The 13,060-nt window shown below is 38.1% G+C and overlaps 2 protein-coding genes across 2 annotated transcripts; one reads left to right on the top strand and one right to left on the bottom strand.

The window, feature by feature from the left end:
• The first annotated feature begins 1,391 nt into the window (after positions 1 to 1,391).
• On the top strand, positions 1,392 to 5,198 carry LOC127632032 (uncharacterized). Its single transcript, XM_052110495.1, has 8 exons — positions 1,392 to 1,467; positions 1,686 to 2,118; positions 2,214 to 2,318; positions 2,680 to 2,805; positions 3,273 to 3,373; positions 4,170 to 4,353; positions 4,491 to 4,616; positions 4,679 to 5,198. Exons 2-8 carry the CDS (start codon positions 1,732 to 1,734, stop codon positions 4,832 to 4,834), a joined length of 1,185 nt encoding a protein of 394 aa, XP_051966455.1. The 5' UTR covers positions 1,392 to 1,467; positions 1,686 to 1,731; the 3' UTR covers positions 4,835 to 5,198.
• A 97-nt stretch (positions 5,199 to 5,295) lies between these two features.
• On the bottom strand, positions 5,296 to 7,163 carry LOC127632055 (uncharacterized). The gene is made up of 3 exons (XM_052110526.1): positions 7,030 to 7,163; positions 6,607 to 6,900; positions 5,296 to 6,330 (listed from the first exon to the last, which is right to left on the bottom strand). Exons 2-3 carry the CDS (start codon positions 6,785 to 6,787, stop codon positions 5,303 to 5,305), a joined length of 1,209 nt encoding a protein of 402 aa, XP_051966486.1. The 5' UTR covers positions 6,788 to 6,900; positions 7,030 to 7,163; the 3' UTR covers positions 5,296 to 5,302.
• Between the last annotated feature and the right edge of the window lie 5,897 nt (positions 7,164 to 13,060).

The following is a 13,060-nucleotide window of genomic DNA, read 5'->3' as shown; positions in this document are numbered from 1 at the left end:
CTTCTATCAGCTTGAATCAGTCGGCCCATTCTCCTCTGACCTCTAGCATCAACAAGGCATTTTCGCCCACAGGACTGCCGCATACTGGATGTTTTTCCCTTTTCACACCATTCTTTGTAAACCCTAGAAATGGTTGTGCGTGAAAATCCCAGTAACTGAGCAGATTGTGAAATACTCAGACCGGCCCGTCTGGCACCAACAACCATGCCATGCTCAGAATTGCTTAAATCACCTTTCTTTCCCATTCTGACATTCAGTTTGGAGTTCAGGAGATTGTCTTGACCAGGACCACACCCCTAAATGCATTGAAGCAACTGCCATGTGATTGGTTGATTAGATAATTGCATTAATGAGAAATTGAACAGGTGTTCCTAATAATCCTTTAGGTGAGTGTACTTTGAAATACTTTTACAGTGCTTTTTGTCAATGTATTGAAAATAAGATAATATAATTTAATATTTGTGGAAGTAATTACTCATCCTCTGAGTGACATCATTAATGACATCTTAACCGATGTGGTTTGAACGATAAATGCGTGACATAGTTATTACGGTTTCGGGACACAGTCGTGACTAGCTAGTTCATTTCTTCAACGATGCATCATTGGACTGTGGTGGTTACACAGTGTTACATTGTTGTATGGGAAACACACCCCTACATGGGAATTGCATGTTGGTTTAGCTGGTCTTTTCAGCAGGGTTAGCATTTTATTTTTAAATGGTGTAGAATCTAGATCAAAATCTTAGTGTTTATTTAATGATCATCATTACCACCCCATCCTGCACTCAACTTATAATCTTTACATCAGAGATCTGTGATATCAAGAGACATTGGCTATTGTGTGTCTTGTGAAATTATTGATTTTCTATAAACATTTTTTTTAAATTAGTTAATAAATGGAAAATAATAAAAAAAAGTTTTTTTTTTAATGGTTTCAGTTTTTTTTTTAAATATAAATTTACAAGTCTTTAATAAAGATTATGACAATATTGTGAATGTATATCAGCTGGCTATCATAAATTATGTAAACACAGTAAAAAGCAAAAACAAAACACTATCTATGCTAAAGAGTGGAATACATTAAATGTGCAAATCTAATAGAGTCATCGGGGGCTGAGCACCCCTAAGATCGAAATCCTAGAACCGCCCGTTTCTGTCTGAGGATTCTGTTAAGACAGCTGAATATTATTTAACTTTCTAAACAGAAAACATCTGAAATCCCCTTCCTTTCCATTTCCAAGATGCATTTGGAAGTTGGGCACAAAGAGACTCTCAAATACTGCCAAAAATCAACGAAAGCATGCATGATTACGCAAGTATGTTCCATTGGTCTTTATGACGAGGAGGAGCTGGTACAGGGGGCTGAAAGAGAATAAATAGCATCTACTTCACCTTCCTCTCTCCACTTTTGCCTCTGAGAATCACAACAGCATCTTTGAACCTTCAGATTTTATACAAGAATCCAAGGTATGTAATATTCATGTATACATTTAATACTTAATATTTATTACTAACTATCAGTGCTGGAAATTGCAGCAATATAATGTTGATGGAAAGAGTGGGACATTTTGTTTTGATTTTTGTCACATCGGACAGTTCTGTTCTGAATATCTCCATTTATATATCTCTCTATGTATGTAATGAATAAATAAAAATACTGATAAGTTGTGTTCTCTAAATTGTAGGTGCCAGGAAGACAAGCAATTCTTGGGTTTCAGTCACGTGATTGTGATGACGCACGAAGGCGTGGCGATTTCAGATGGAGGGCAGGAAGTAAACATGGAGAATACGTCTATGGAGGAAACCGTTGCGGAGAGTCCGTATTGTACGAATTTAGAACCAGTTTCAAGAAATAGATACAAGGAGTTAGTAAACGCATATGTTGGACGTGACCCGTTCCTCATGAAGATGAGTGAGTTTTCGGTCGAACTTGAAGATTTGCCGACAGTGGAGGCTGTTGACATCACCAACTATCTGGTCCTTCAGACATCGTACTACACCAGACAGCAAATGAAGGCATATAAAAGTCTGGAGGCGTACAACTTTTTTGTCAGCGGGTGGGTCCACAACCTCGGTACCAAACGGCTCCACGATGATCATCGTTTGGTCTTCGCTAGGGTGAGTGTTTGTTCTTATATTGTTTTATGTGTTAAGATGCTAGCAGTAACGGATAATGTCAATAAACATGCAACACATCTTAATGACGACGTTAGACTGACAATCGTTTCTCAGAGATCAGGCGAAACATCTCTGAAGACCTGGATTATTGCGAAGGAGGATGGAGAAGTCATTGCAGCTCATTGCAATTGCATGGCAGGGTAAGTAATTTATGTAGGCTAGGATGTTTAACGTTACCATATATCTTTCTCTCTCTCACACACACACACACACACTGCTAGCATACTGGAGAGAGCTTTAAAGGGGTCATGAACTGGATTGTTTTATTATTTTATAATGTTGCCTGGGGTTATAATGATAGTATCGTTTTTACATCAAATATTGTCATAATTTGGAAATAACATGCATTTTTCCTAGCCGGATTTTAGCCTCTGATTTGAACGCTCTGGGCTATATCGCACATCATCAAAATGGGCTGATATAGATTGCACTTTTCCCCTGGTGTAGATTGCATTTGAGGTAAAAATAAATAAAAATAATCATATTGTATTCTATTCACAGACTATCAGAATCGTGTTCTCATGTAGGGGCAGTTCTTTTTCCATTGAAGTTGGGGTAAAGATGCGAGATACAGCTTCCTGCACAACAGAGCAGTGCAAGTGGCTGATGCCATCACATGTAAAAAAGGCAAGGTGACACTGTATTTTTTTGGACACTGTGTAACTGTAGGCTAAATTATGATGTTAAATTAATGTTTATATTGTGCCCCTTTGGTTACGTCTTTGCTCTGGTTAATTCATCAGGCAGATTGCTTGTCTTCGTCTACATTTCATCTTCTTTTAGGGGATTTTCATTATATTCCATCATACATAATGTTGGGGATTATTAAATTATTTCTATTCTATATTCTGCCTTAATATGTGTAGCTTGTGACAATGTGGTCAGTCACAATTTCCCTGTTGGACAAAGAGAAGCTAAGACAGCAAAGACCCACATAAACACAGTTTGGCATCTCAATCCTGTGATGATAGCCTTACCTGTTTTGCTCACAGCCATAGGATAAACGCCAGATTTATACTGCATATAGATATGTTATGGTTATGGACCACAGAAATGTGGACTTAATGATCTTCTTTGTGTTAACTTATTTTCAGATTCCTGCTGCTCCAGTAGCTCTGATCGACTTCTCCTCTGCTAAAGCCAAAAAAAAAAAAAGCTTGACCGTTCTATTGATGGCAGGACAACAGAAAACCAGGTTGGGAAATCACTTTCATGCCCAAGAGTGAAGAGAGGGTCAGAAACATATGCTAGTTTTTTTGAGACTTTAAGCAAAAACTGTCCAAGGAGTGCAGCACTGATGGCTAGGGAGCCTTACTACAAAGAATTCATCCCCAAATCTAGTATGCTTCCTAAAACTGTTCTTGAATACAGAACACCAGAGACTCTGCAGCTACCCCCCAAAGAGCTTGGAGAGCTATGCCAGGTATTCCAGCTAGAAGAGCTCATCATGTCCCAGGTCCAGGCTGTAGAGAGGGCAACTCGAAGTCAGAGTGCAAACAGGATTTTGTTTAGGCAAAGAGCTGGACGCATAACTGCTTCCAAGCTGAAACAAGCTATTAAGACCAACCCCCAGCAACCATCCAAGAGCTTGATCAAGGCCATATGCTACCCAGAGGCATATAGGTTCACCACAGCCGCTACAAGGTATTTAGGGTTTGAATTAGGGTAAGGCAGAGGCAAGGCCAGTTTTGTAAACAGTGTTTATGTCCAGAAAAGAAACACTGACAACAGAGGGTATAATTTGGATAAAAAAGAAGCTTCTCTATTAAGTAAATGTATCTTACTGGTGGAATATTAAATGAAATTTATAGTAACACATTGCTTTGGTGCTGCGTTAGTTATTAGTTATAGGGTTATAAGACTATGGTTATGCAGGAGTAGAACTAAGTATAGGGGTTACGGTAATGGCATTTAAATCACTGAACTGGCTCTACACATCCAATACTAAGTAATCATTTCCTTTTCATGTTTTGCATGTGTACTGTGTACAGTTATGGATGCAAACATGAAGCACAAGCCAGAGGAGTCTATGAGAAGCTGATGGGTCGGGAGCATGCAGGCTTCTCCTGTATGGACAGTGGTCTCTGGCTGAACCCCAAGTGGCCATACATGGGGTCCTCCCCTGATGGGATTGTTGCTTGTGACTGTCACGGAACTGGCATCTGCGAGATTAAGGTAATATTACAGTCTCTGTTGTAGTAAAGTCCCTAAATCTCGAGTCTGAGTCGTGTCTCTAGTCCTAAACTGAGCAAAAAGGCAGACAATATATTTGTTAATCTATTGTTCACGTGTCCTTCTCTCTGTGATTTTAGTGTCCACACTCTCACCAAGATGAAGCCAATCTGCGCTTGTGTGCTGGGGAAAAGGGCTTCTGCCTCATCAATGATGGGGATAATGTCATGCTGGACCGGACTCATGACTACTACTACCAAAGTTCAGGGACAGCTTCACATTGTAGACGCTGAGTACTGTGATTTTGTTGTGTGGAACCACAATGACATTTTTGTTGAAAGGATTTTGCCCGATCTTGAACTTTGGGATGATGTTATCCCTAAAGTTGAGTGCTTTTTTAGAAACGGTATACTTCCAGAAATACTGGGACAGCAAGTTACAAACTCACATGTGTAATGTAATGAAAGGATCCAGGCACTCTTGAAAGTGGGCTGTGTGATATTGCTGTTATATCAATACGGTTGTATGAGACAAGATTACATTTTGACTATTGTTATGAGTGTGGTCTTTGTGAGTTCTGGCTGTTGTATAATTTAAATGAAAAGATTAAATGCCATTGAGAAGACGGAATTATACATGGTGGTTTATTTACAAGATTAGATTTGTCAACAATTGTTATAATAACAAGAACATGGTGTGCAATAACAGATTAGAATCCATTTCATTACATATAATACATATAGCCAGTACAATTGGACTAGTGGATAAAAGTATTACACCTGTTGAAAACATATTAACAGACTGATATGTGTCGGGGCTCAGGTACTACTACTCCCTGTCCTCTTACTTATCATCGTCAGAGCCAAGAAGCAGGGATCAGGTATTGGACACTACATGTGTGAGGTCTCAGGTACTGGACTGACTGATTATTATCCCTATCCCTCCCTCCTCCTTACTCCAATGGGACAATAGACTCCGAAAGATTAGACAAGACACAGCAAATAACCCCAATCTTGTCAATCAATGCTAGTGCCTCACCTTGTTTTGTTGCCATGTGCTCTATGGGCATAGCCCTGCTTTGCAGAATCTGATATTTTCTTCTGACTAAACCGATAACTCTCTCAACATGAATACGCAAATTCGCTATTTTTCTTGTGTCTGCCACCTCATACGCTGACAGCTGTTTTCTCCCCTTGGTAAATGCAGGTATCTGTAGTGAAGCACAGTAAAATCCCACACTATCACCAATATTGAACCCACGGTCTGCTAGGACAATATCTCCAGGTAACAGGTTTTTTAGGAGGCCACTCTCTATTGTGATCTGTTTATCGCTGACTCTCCCTCCCCAGGCACAAGATATGTAAGTGACATAGCCTTGGGGTGCAACAATCAGAAATTTTACAGTATGGTGATGCTTGTAGTTTGACCACGTTTGTGCTTGGGCTAGTAAATTAGAGGGCTTCTCAATAAAAACTTCGAAACAGTCAACTATCACAGCAACTTTACATCCAAATGCCTGTCTGAATCCCATTGGCATTGTAGCTTGAAGAACATGTCGCTCTGGCCACTCAATTTGAAATTCCAACCTTTCATGAAGTATGTCAATTACTTTATGCCAAACTCTAGAAGCAGTTGGCAGAGAGATCTTGAACCTGAAAGCTAAATCTTTCAGCGGGAGATTTAGTCTCAGCTTCATCAAAACTAAAATGAACTGTTCAAATTTAGACAGCACAGACATAGGACCACAGCTGATGTAGGGTTTGCACAGCTCAAAAATCTGAATTAAAACTAAGAAGTTCGGGAGCCCCGTGTAGAACATTGTCTTGTCTTCGTTTTTTTCAAAGGACTCCTTGTTGAACTGTGTGTCCAGTGCTTTGGCTCGAAGATCTCCCAGCTCTGTTGTGTTTTGTCTCAGAACATCCTCCATCTTCTCAATGTCATCCATTGTTAGCTCAGTCTGGCATCCGGCATCTACATAGCCTGCAACATATCAGTGGGGAGCATAATTAGTTAATTCATGAATATGAATTATGTGAATTGTTGTTAAGTTATCTTTTTGTCAACCTTTTTTACAAACATGCAAGTTCTCTGGTCCAATTATACAGAGTGATTTTAGTTAATATGAATTATGTGAATTGTTGTGAAGTAATCTTTTTTACAAACATACAAGTTTTCTGGTCAACATTTGTAACAATTAATAATTATTAATAACAATGAATAATAATGCTGGTTACACATCTTAGTACAATAATTTACCTTTACCATTTAATGTCCCATTCCCACTGATCCCCTCTGATTGTGGGTTGTTGTCAGCTGGCTGCTTCGGTTCTGAGCTTTCGGCTGTCTGCGTCAGATCCGGGCTCTCATCTGTCTGTTGGAGATCCAACATAGCATCTGCACATTCCGACCGTCTTTGTTGGTCTTCCTTGATCTTCATCCTTTCCTCTCGTTTAAGAGAAGCCTCTGATTTGGGCTTAGTTTTTTGGTAACCTAGGTTGACCGTCGGAGCCCAATCTACCGACTCAACGTCACCCAAAGCGCTAGGGCAACCTAAAAAGCCCCAATGAAGTCCATATTAGACTACCGGTAACTTAAGCATTACTAAGTAAATGAGCATTTAATGACAACCTAATGCTATATAAACAGAGACACAAAAAACACGTTGGCTAGCTAACATACCTCCGACGAAGTGGTCGCTGCAGACACGGGCATTAACAGACTCTGCTCCTCCCGACCGCAGACGTACGTTAAAAATCCACTTTTTACGGCGTTGTTCTGTGAGCTTTTTACATTTCTCACCTTTATGAGTGACAATCTTCGGTACTCTATAAAAACCCTTTCCCTTTTTTCGATTAGAACGATTGGAGCAGCCGTAAACTACACAAAACATTGGCATTTTGCCAGACGGCAGATCCTCAGCTATTTCACTTCCTGCCCTCCATCTGAATTTCACGCTCTCGCGATGCAGCAGCGTGACGTCACGTGAAACCAACCTATTGGGTTGGATCAGAGTTTGACCAACAGGTAAGTTCTCTCTCAGTCTCAGATTCACTGTGTATTTTGGTCAGACTGGTCATGTTCCAGGACTCATTTTTGGCACACTAAATTCTGCATTCAAGGAATTCAGGAAACAATTTTCTTTTCTTCTCTTCTGGAAAAATGCACCAGGTTGCAAATATGCAGCACAGGGACTGATCTGAATATGTGCAATGGTTATAGATCACTTTGAAAGGAAGAGGGAGGAATGATACTGTAAAATGTTGCGGTGTTGTTTTGGGATTTATATGCTATAGAAGACTCCGATGTTTTTAGCAATGGTGGAGTACGCAGGTTTTTAGAATTACTGTGGAGTGGTGAATTGGTTAAATGGGGAGGTAAAAGGCAAGAGAGCTATCTTGTACCAAACAGTAAAGCAAATTCACTTCCACAGGCACTGATTCCCAAGTTCAGAGCTCTTGAACAAGACAAATAAAGATCCCCTGACCTATCAAAAGGTACATTTTGAAACTGCTGAATGATCCTCACTTATTGGCAAGTTGTATATTTGTCTGGTGCTACTGATATGAAGAAAAAATAAAAAACTGTGACAATATGATTGATTTTTGTGTTGATCTCATACAGACTGTTCAATCTAATTCTCTATAAACAGCAGAGACTTTGGGAGAGTCAGAGGAAAAAGACCCAATAGGAGAATCCTTATCAGGTACCGTTGATAACTGACTGCTGTTAAAGTACAAACACCAGCGGATCCACACAAATCACATCTGTGACAACGCCGGAAACATCAGTACTCAAAAATTGTTTTTATGTACAGTTGGAATTTGACAAATTGATTTTCTCTTTGAAATACATTTCCTAGGATTGTATTGGCAATGTTTTGTTTTGGACTTGCATTGATGAGCTTTTTCTGTGTGTTGACACCAACCGATTGTCTTCATGAAAGTTATTTTAAACCGTCATTAAGTTTTGTTGTCTTGTCAATGTCCCATGGATTTTCTTCTGCAATCAATCAAGCAGATTGTTGGGTTTGTGGTTTTATTTCAGTTAGTACTCCCGCATACAACTACGTTACTGTTCCTTTTACTGTGAGAGATTATCTTACTGTTTGGAATATTACAAAGTCTGCATTTCCCCAGTCTAATGCAAAGATTCTCTGGAAATCAGTTTCTGGAAAGAATGAAGCCACCACACTGGCCTATGCAACAAATGGTTTGTTGTGTTTTGAAAGCAACAGCACTGCGCTTCACTTGAGCAAGAGTGTTTGTAACTTTGATTTGTCACACTTGAATGATTTTATTGCAACGGTTACTACTAATGACACTAATGCTTTTTCACCACACATTCGTAACATAACCCAACATTCTACAAACAAAACAATGTTTAATTGTGGGGAAAATGTAGATCATCATTTACCTGCCAACTGGTCAGGATTGTGCTATTTTGCTTATGTTGAACCCGCATTGCGATCAGCCCCAAGCCCAGTTCATAATAATATCACAAGTGAAAACACTGATTCTACACAAACATTCTTTACCGTATTGTTCCCTAATTATAGAAAAACAGGAGCATTAGACAAAATTTGCACAGTTATTTTCACAGTGGATCAAATTGTCAGTAGTACATCTCGGTCACTCCGTCACTTAAACAGTGAATGTGCCAGCGTTGGAAAAAATCCTTTTCAAAATGGAACGACCAAAGACCTTCCTGTGGCTGGACAAGGAAGAATTTATTCTGAAAATGGTGAAAGATGTTGTAGCTTTGTTCCAGAGGTATTGCCTGAAGTATCTGCAATTTTGGGGATAAAATTTTTCACTATTGAAATGAACAACAATCAATATGCAGGCCTACATCCAGGGTTAATCACCTTTATTGTCATTGTCATCATCTTGGTCATTCTCATCCCATTGTGTGTGAGATTCCGTCATAAAATTTGTAAAAATGCTAGAAAGCAAAACAGAAAGATTGTTTTCATTCAGAAAGGGGTTTACAGATAAATCATTGATTTTTTACATTTGCACAGTTAATTTGTGTGTTCATTACACATACTTGTACTGTATGTATTAATTACAATCAAAGGGATTGGTGGGGGTTGTAGGAGTGTGGATTGTTGTTATCCATTTGATGACTCTGAACCTATTCAGTTTGTTAATTACTTCTCATGTAACCTAATGTTTGTGATGTTTATCAAGAAAGTATATACTGAACTTATTGAATAATCTGATTGATAGCAAACAATATATTTATTTAGGTTTTGCTATGTGTGTAAGTTTCCAAACATTCATATTAAAGTACACCATTAAAACATTTGTCCAGTATCTTGTTGAAAGCTATATTCTATTAGACATTTAAAAAAATTATCTTCACTTCACGTTTCTACCCTTACAAAAATGAACCACAGTAAACATGCAGCATGGCTGCTGCAGTATTATTGTAGTATTATCCATGTAGTAAAAAAGTGCTGTTTTGTAGCAGCTGTTTTGCAATGATGCTGTACAGTCCTGAAGTTAAAACAGCTTTTGCATTTCAAAAAAAGCATACATGCTGTTCACTGTAGTATGTTGCAAAAAATGAGTATAGGTTTCACTTTGATTAAGCTAGAGACTTATAATTAACAGTGAAACTAATATAAAGATCCAATAGCTTGGTTGATACTGAAGTTCTAGGAACAACAAAAGGATGCTGAAACAGGAACCTGTCCTACTTGTGTATATCATCGTGCATACTGCTAAAGAGATACAACAATTATCAGAGCAAACTCCTTCACTTTGGTTTAGTCCAAGTTTTATGATCAGGTCAAAAAGAGCCACATTTTGGAGGGTAAGAAGCAGATTTGCTCCAGATTATTCAGGTTGCCATGCAGTCATCTGTCTTTGAGCTTTTGAAAAACAGGGAATACCAGTAAACACATATATGTATAATTTTATGAATAATTAATGGATGTTTAATGTTTCATGAGTTTTGTTGCTTCTGTTCAAAAGGATTGTCAAAACTGGCCTAGTTTTGGCCCTGGTCAACCCATTTATGTGTTTATCTGCCAAAAGCAAATTTTGTTAACTTTTAAGGAACAGAGAATAGGCCTCAAAGCTAACAGACTGGACCTGAAAGCAATGAAATTTAAGCATATTGTTCTTATAATTATAAAGGCATTGCTAGAGCCTATTATGTTACATATTATAAAACAGTTAAAGGGATAGTTCATACAAAAATAAAAATTCCCTCATCATTTAATAACAGATGTGTACTTTCTCCCATAGAACAAAAATTTAGATTTTTAAAAGAATCTCAGCTCTGCAGGTCCATACAAAGCAAGTGAATGGTGACCAGAACTCTGAATCTTCAAAAACCACAAAGCCAGCATAAAACTCCAATGATATAATCCACGTAAAAACACATCAATATTTAAAGGTGGTGATGGTGTAGTGGTCTAAACCACATAACTGGTAATCAGAAAATCGCTGGTTTGATCCCCACAGCCAACACCATTGTCCTTGAGCAAGGCACTTATCTCCAGGTTGCTCCGGGGGGATTGTCCCTGTAATAAATGCACTGTAAGTTGCTTTGGATAAAAGCGTCTGCCAAATGCGTAAATGTAAAGGTACACTCAGTATTTTCTTTTCCCTATAGAAACATATTATTTACTAATAAAGAAGTGAATTGTAATTTTGAAACATATGTATAAAATTATGACCACTCACATGAGATGAGGACTCTATTCTACATGGGGCAGGGGCGCCCTCATGGATGCTGCCATTTTAGAATCACATGACCAGCTGAATACTACTTGCTTAATCTCAGTAACCATCTTGTTATTGGACACTTTCACTTTTGTATTAAATTAATCATGGCTGATTGGGAATAGTGAATTTCTACAGTGGCAGCTGTAACTGAATTAAATTTGAGTGGTGGTGGTGCAGTGGTCTTAAGCACATAACTGGTAATCTTGATCCCCACAGCCACCACCATTGTGTCCTTGAGCAAGGCACTTAACTCCAGGTTGCTCCAGGGGGATTGTCCCTGTAATAAGGGCTCTGTAAGTCGCTTTGGATAAAAGCATCTGCCAAATGCAAATGTAACTGAAAACTATTGATTTTGAATGATGCTGCATCCACACCACTAGGTGTCACTGCAAGTCCAAGATGAAAAACAAAAGTTACTGAGTGCACCTTTTTCACTACCAATCTCCAAATTTGACCAGCCCCATCCAGTAGGTGGCGATATGCCTCAAGAATGTGAATCATGAAAAAACAAAAGAATGTGGAATTGAAAAGGAGATTTATGGTAAAAAAGGACTTAAATATTGATCTGTTTTTCACTCACACCTGTTATATCGCTTGAGTAGACATGTATTTTAGGGATGCACCGAAATGAAAATTCTGGGCCGAAACCGAAACCGAAAATCCAGGATGCACTTGGCCGAAAACCGAAACCGAAATTTTTACCTATTTAAAAAAAAAAAAAAAATGTTGTGTATAATTGTATTAATTTCATGAATTTAATTAATCTGAATTGAAAAACTACAAACCAATAAAATAAATCACACTTTTATTGAAAGTAGCACAACAAAATTGGACAAAAAATATATTAAAACTATATTAAATATTATTATTCTTTCAGTTCTGTAAAAATCAAATTTTACAGATTTTATTAACAATTATCCAAATAATGTAAAGTTTTAGAAAACTATTATATGCAAAACAACAGTCAAGTAATAAACTTAGCTAACATCTTTCAAAAAGTTTAAATATGCAACAGTAATTTTAATTAAAACAACAGGCAAAACACAGAATGGCAGAGGGCCTCTATTCCACTGATCTATATAAAACTATAATATATAATTATATATATATAGATCAGTGCTCTATTCTGTTTATGTAGTATGCACACTTTAAGTGAACATTATTGTGCAAAACAGCAGTAATTGAACTAAATCCAAAGGCAACTGTAAACGACAGATGTATCCTCAAGTGAAGAGCAAGTGTAATGTAATTGCTATACACATCATATTGGACCGCTTTCTATTTAACTACAAGTGACAGGTTTCTCTTCAAGAACAAAGTTGCTAAACTTTCTGACAGTCTCTTCATGAGATGCTGCACTGAACAGTTTCGCACTCTCTGTGCTTGGGCAGATAAATACCTGTGCACCTTTTCAACAAGCAAAGGAAAGCGGTCTTTGTTTATGCGACCGTAGTCAAGGGGATTGTCGCTTCTGGCGTAGTTCAGCTATACGTCTCAAGTTGTGTTGTAGCTGCGCTAGTTGTGACATTTTCTTGTAGAATCTCTTGCTGTATTCTGTATATACAGTGAGGAAAATAAGTATTTGAACACCCTGCTATTTTGCAAGTTCTCCCACTTAGAAATCATGGAGGGGTCTGAAATTGTCATCGTAGGTGCATGTCCACTGTGAGAGACATAATCTAAAAAAAAAAATCCAGAAATCACAATGTATGATTCTTTAACTATTTATTTGTATGATACAGCTGCAAATAAGTATTTGAACACCTGTCTATCAGCTAGAATTCTGACCCTCAAAGACCTGTTAGTCTGCCTTTAAAATGTCCACCTCCACTCCATTTATTATCCTAAATTAGATGCACCTGTTTAGCTGCATAAAGACACCTGTCCACCCCATACAATCAGTAAGAATCCAACTACTAACATGGCCAAGACCAAAGAGCTGTCCAAAGACACTAGAGACAAAATTGTACACC

This window comes from Xyrauchen texanus, chromosome 38, assembly GCF_025860055.1.
Source record: "Xyrauchen texanus isolate HMW12.3.18 chromosome 38, RBS_HiC_50CHRs, whole genome shotgun sequence".
NCBI lineage: Eukaryota > Metazoa > Chordata > Actinopteri > Cypriniformes > Catostomidae > Xyrauchen > Xyrauchen texanus.
The sequence above is the reverse complement of the archived record's forward strand: the minus strand, read 5'-3'. Positions and strand labels throughout refer to the sequence as shown.

Excerpts from the sequence above, each read along its gene's own strand:
- LOC127632032 (XM_052110495.1), top strand. The coding sequence starts at position 1,732 with ATGACGCACGAAGGCGTGGCGATTTCAGATGGAGGGCAGGAAGTAAAC. Across the intron at positions 4,354-4,490 it reads CTGGCATCTGCGAGATTAAG|TGTCCACACTCTCACCAAGA; the intron begins GTAATATTACAG and ends CTGTGATTTTAG. Across the intron at positions 4,617-4,678 it reads ACTACTACTACCAAAGTTCA|TTTTTGTTGAAAGGATTTTG; the intron begins GGGACAGCTTCA and ends ACCACAATGACA.
- LOC127632055 (XM_052110526.1), bottom strand. The coding sequence starts at position 6,787 with ATGAAGATCAAGGAAGACCAACAAAGACGGTCGGAATGTGCAGATGCT. Across the intron at positions 6,331-6,606 it reads TGGGACATTAAATGGTAAAG|GCTATGTAGATGCCGGATGC; the intron begins GTAAATTATTGT and ends GATATGTTGCAG.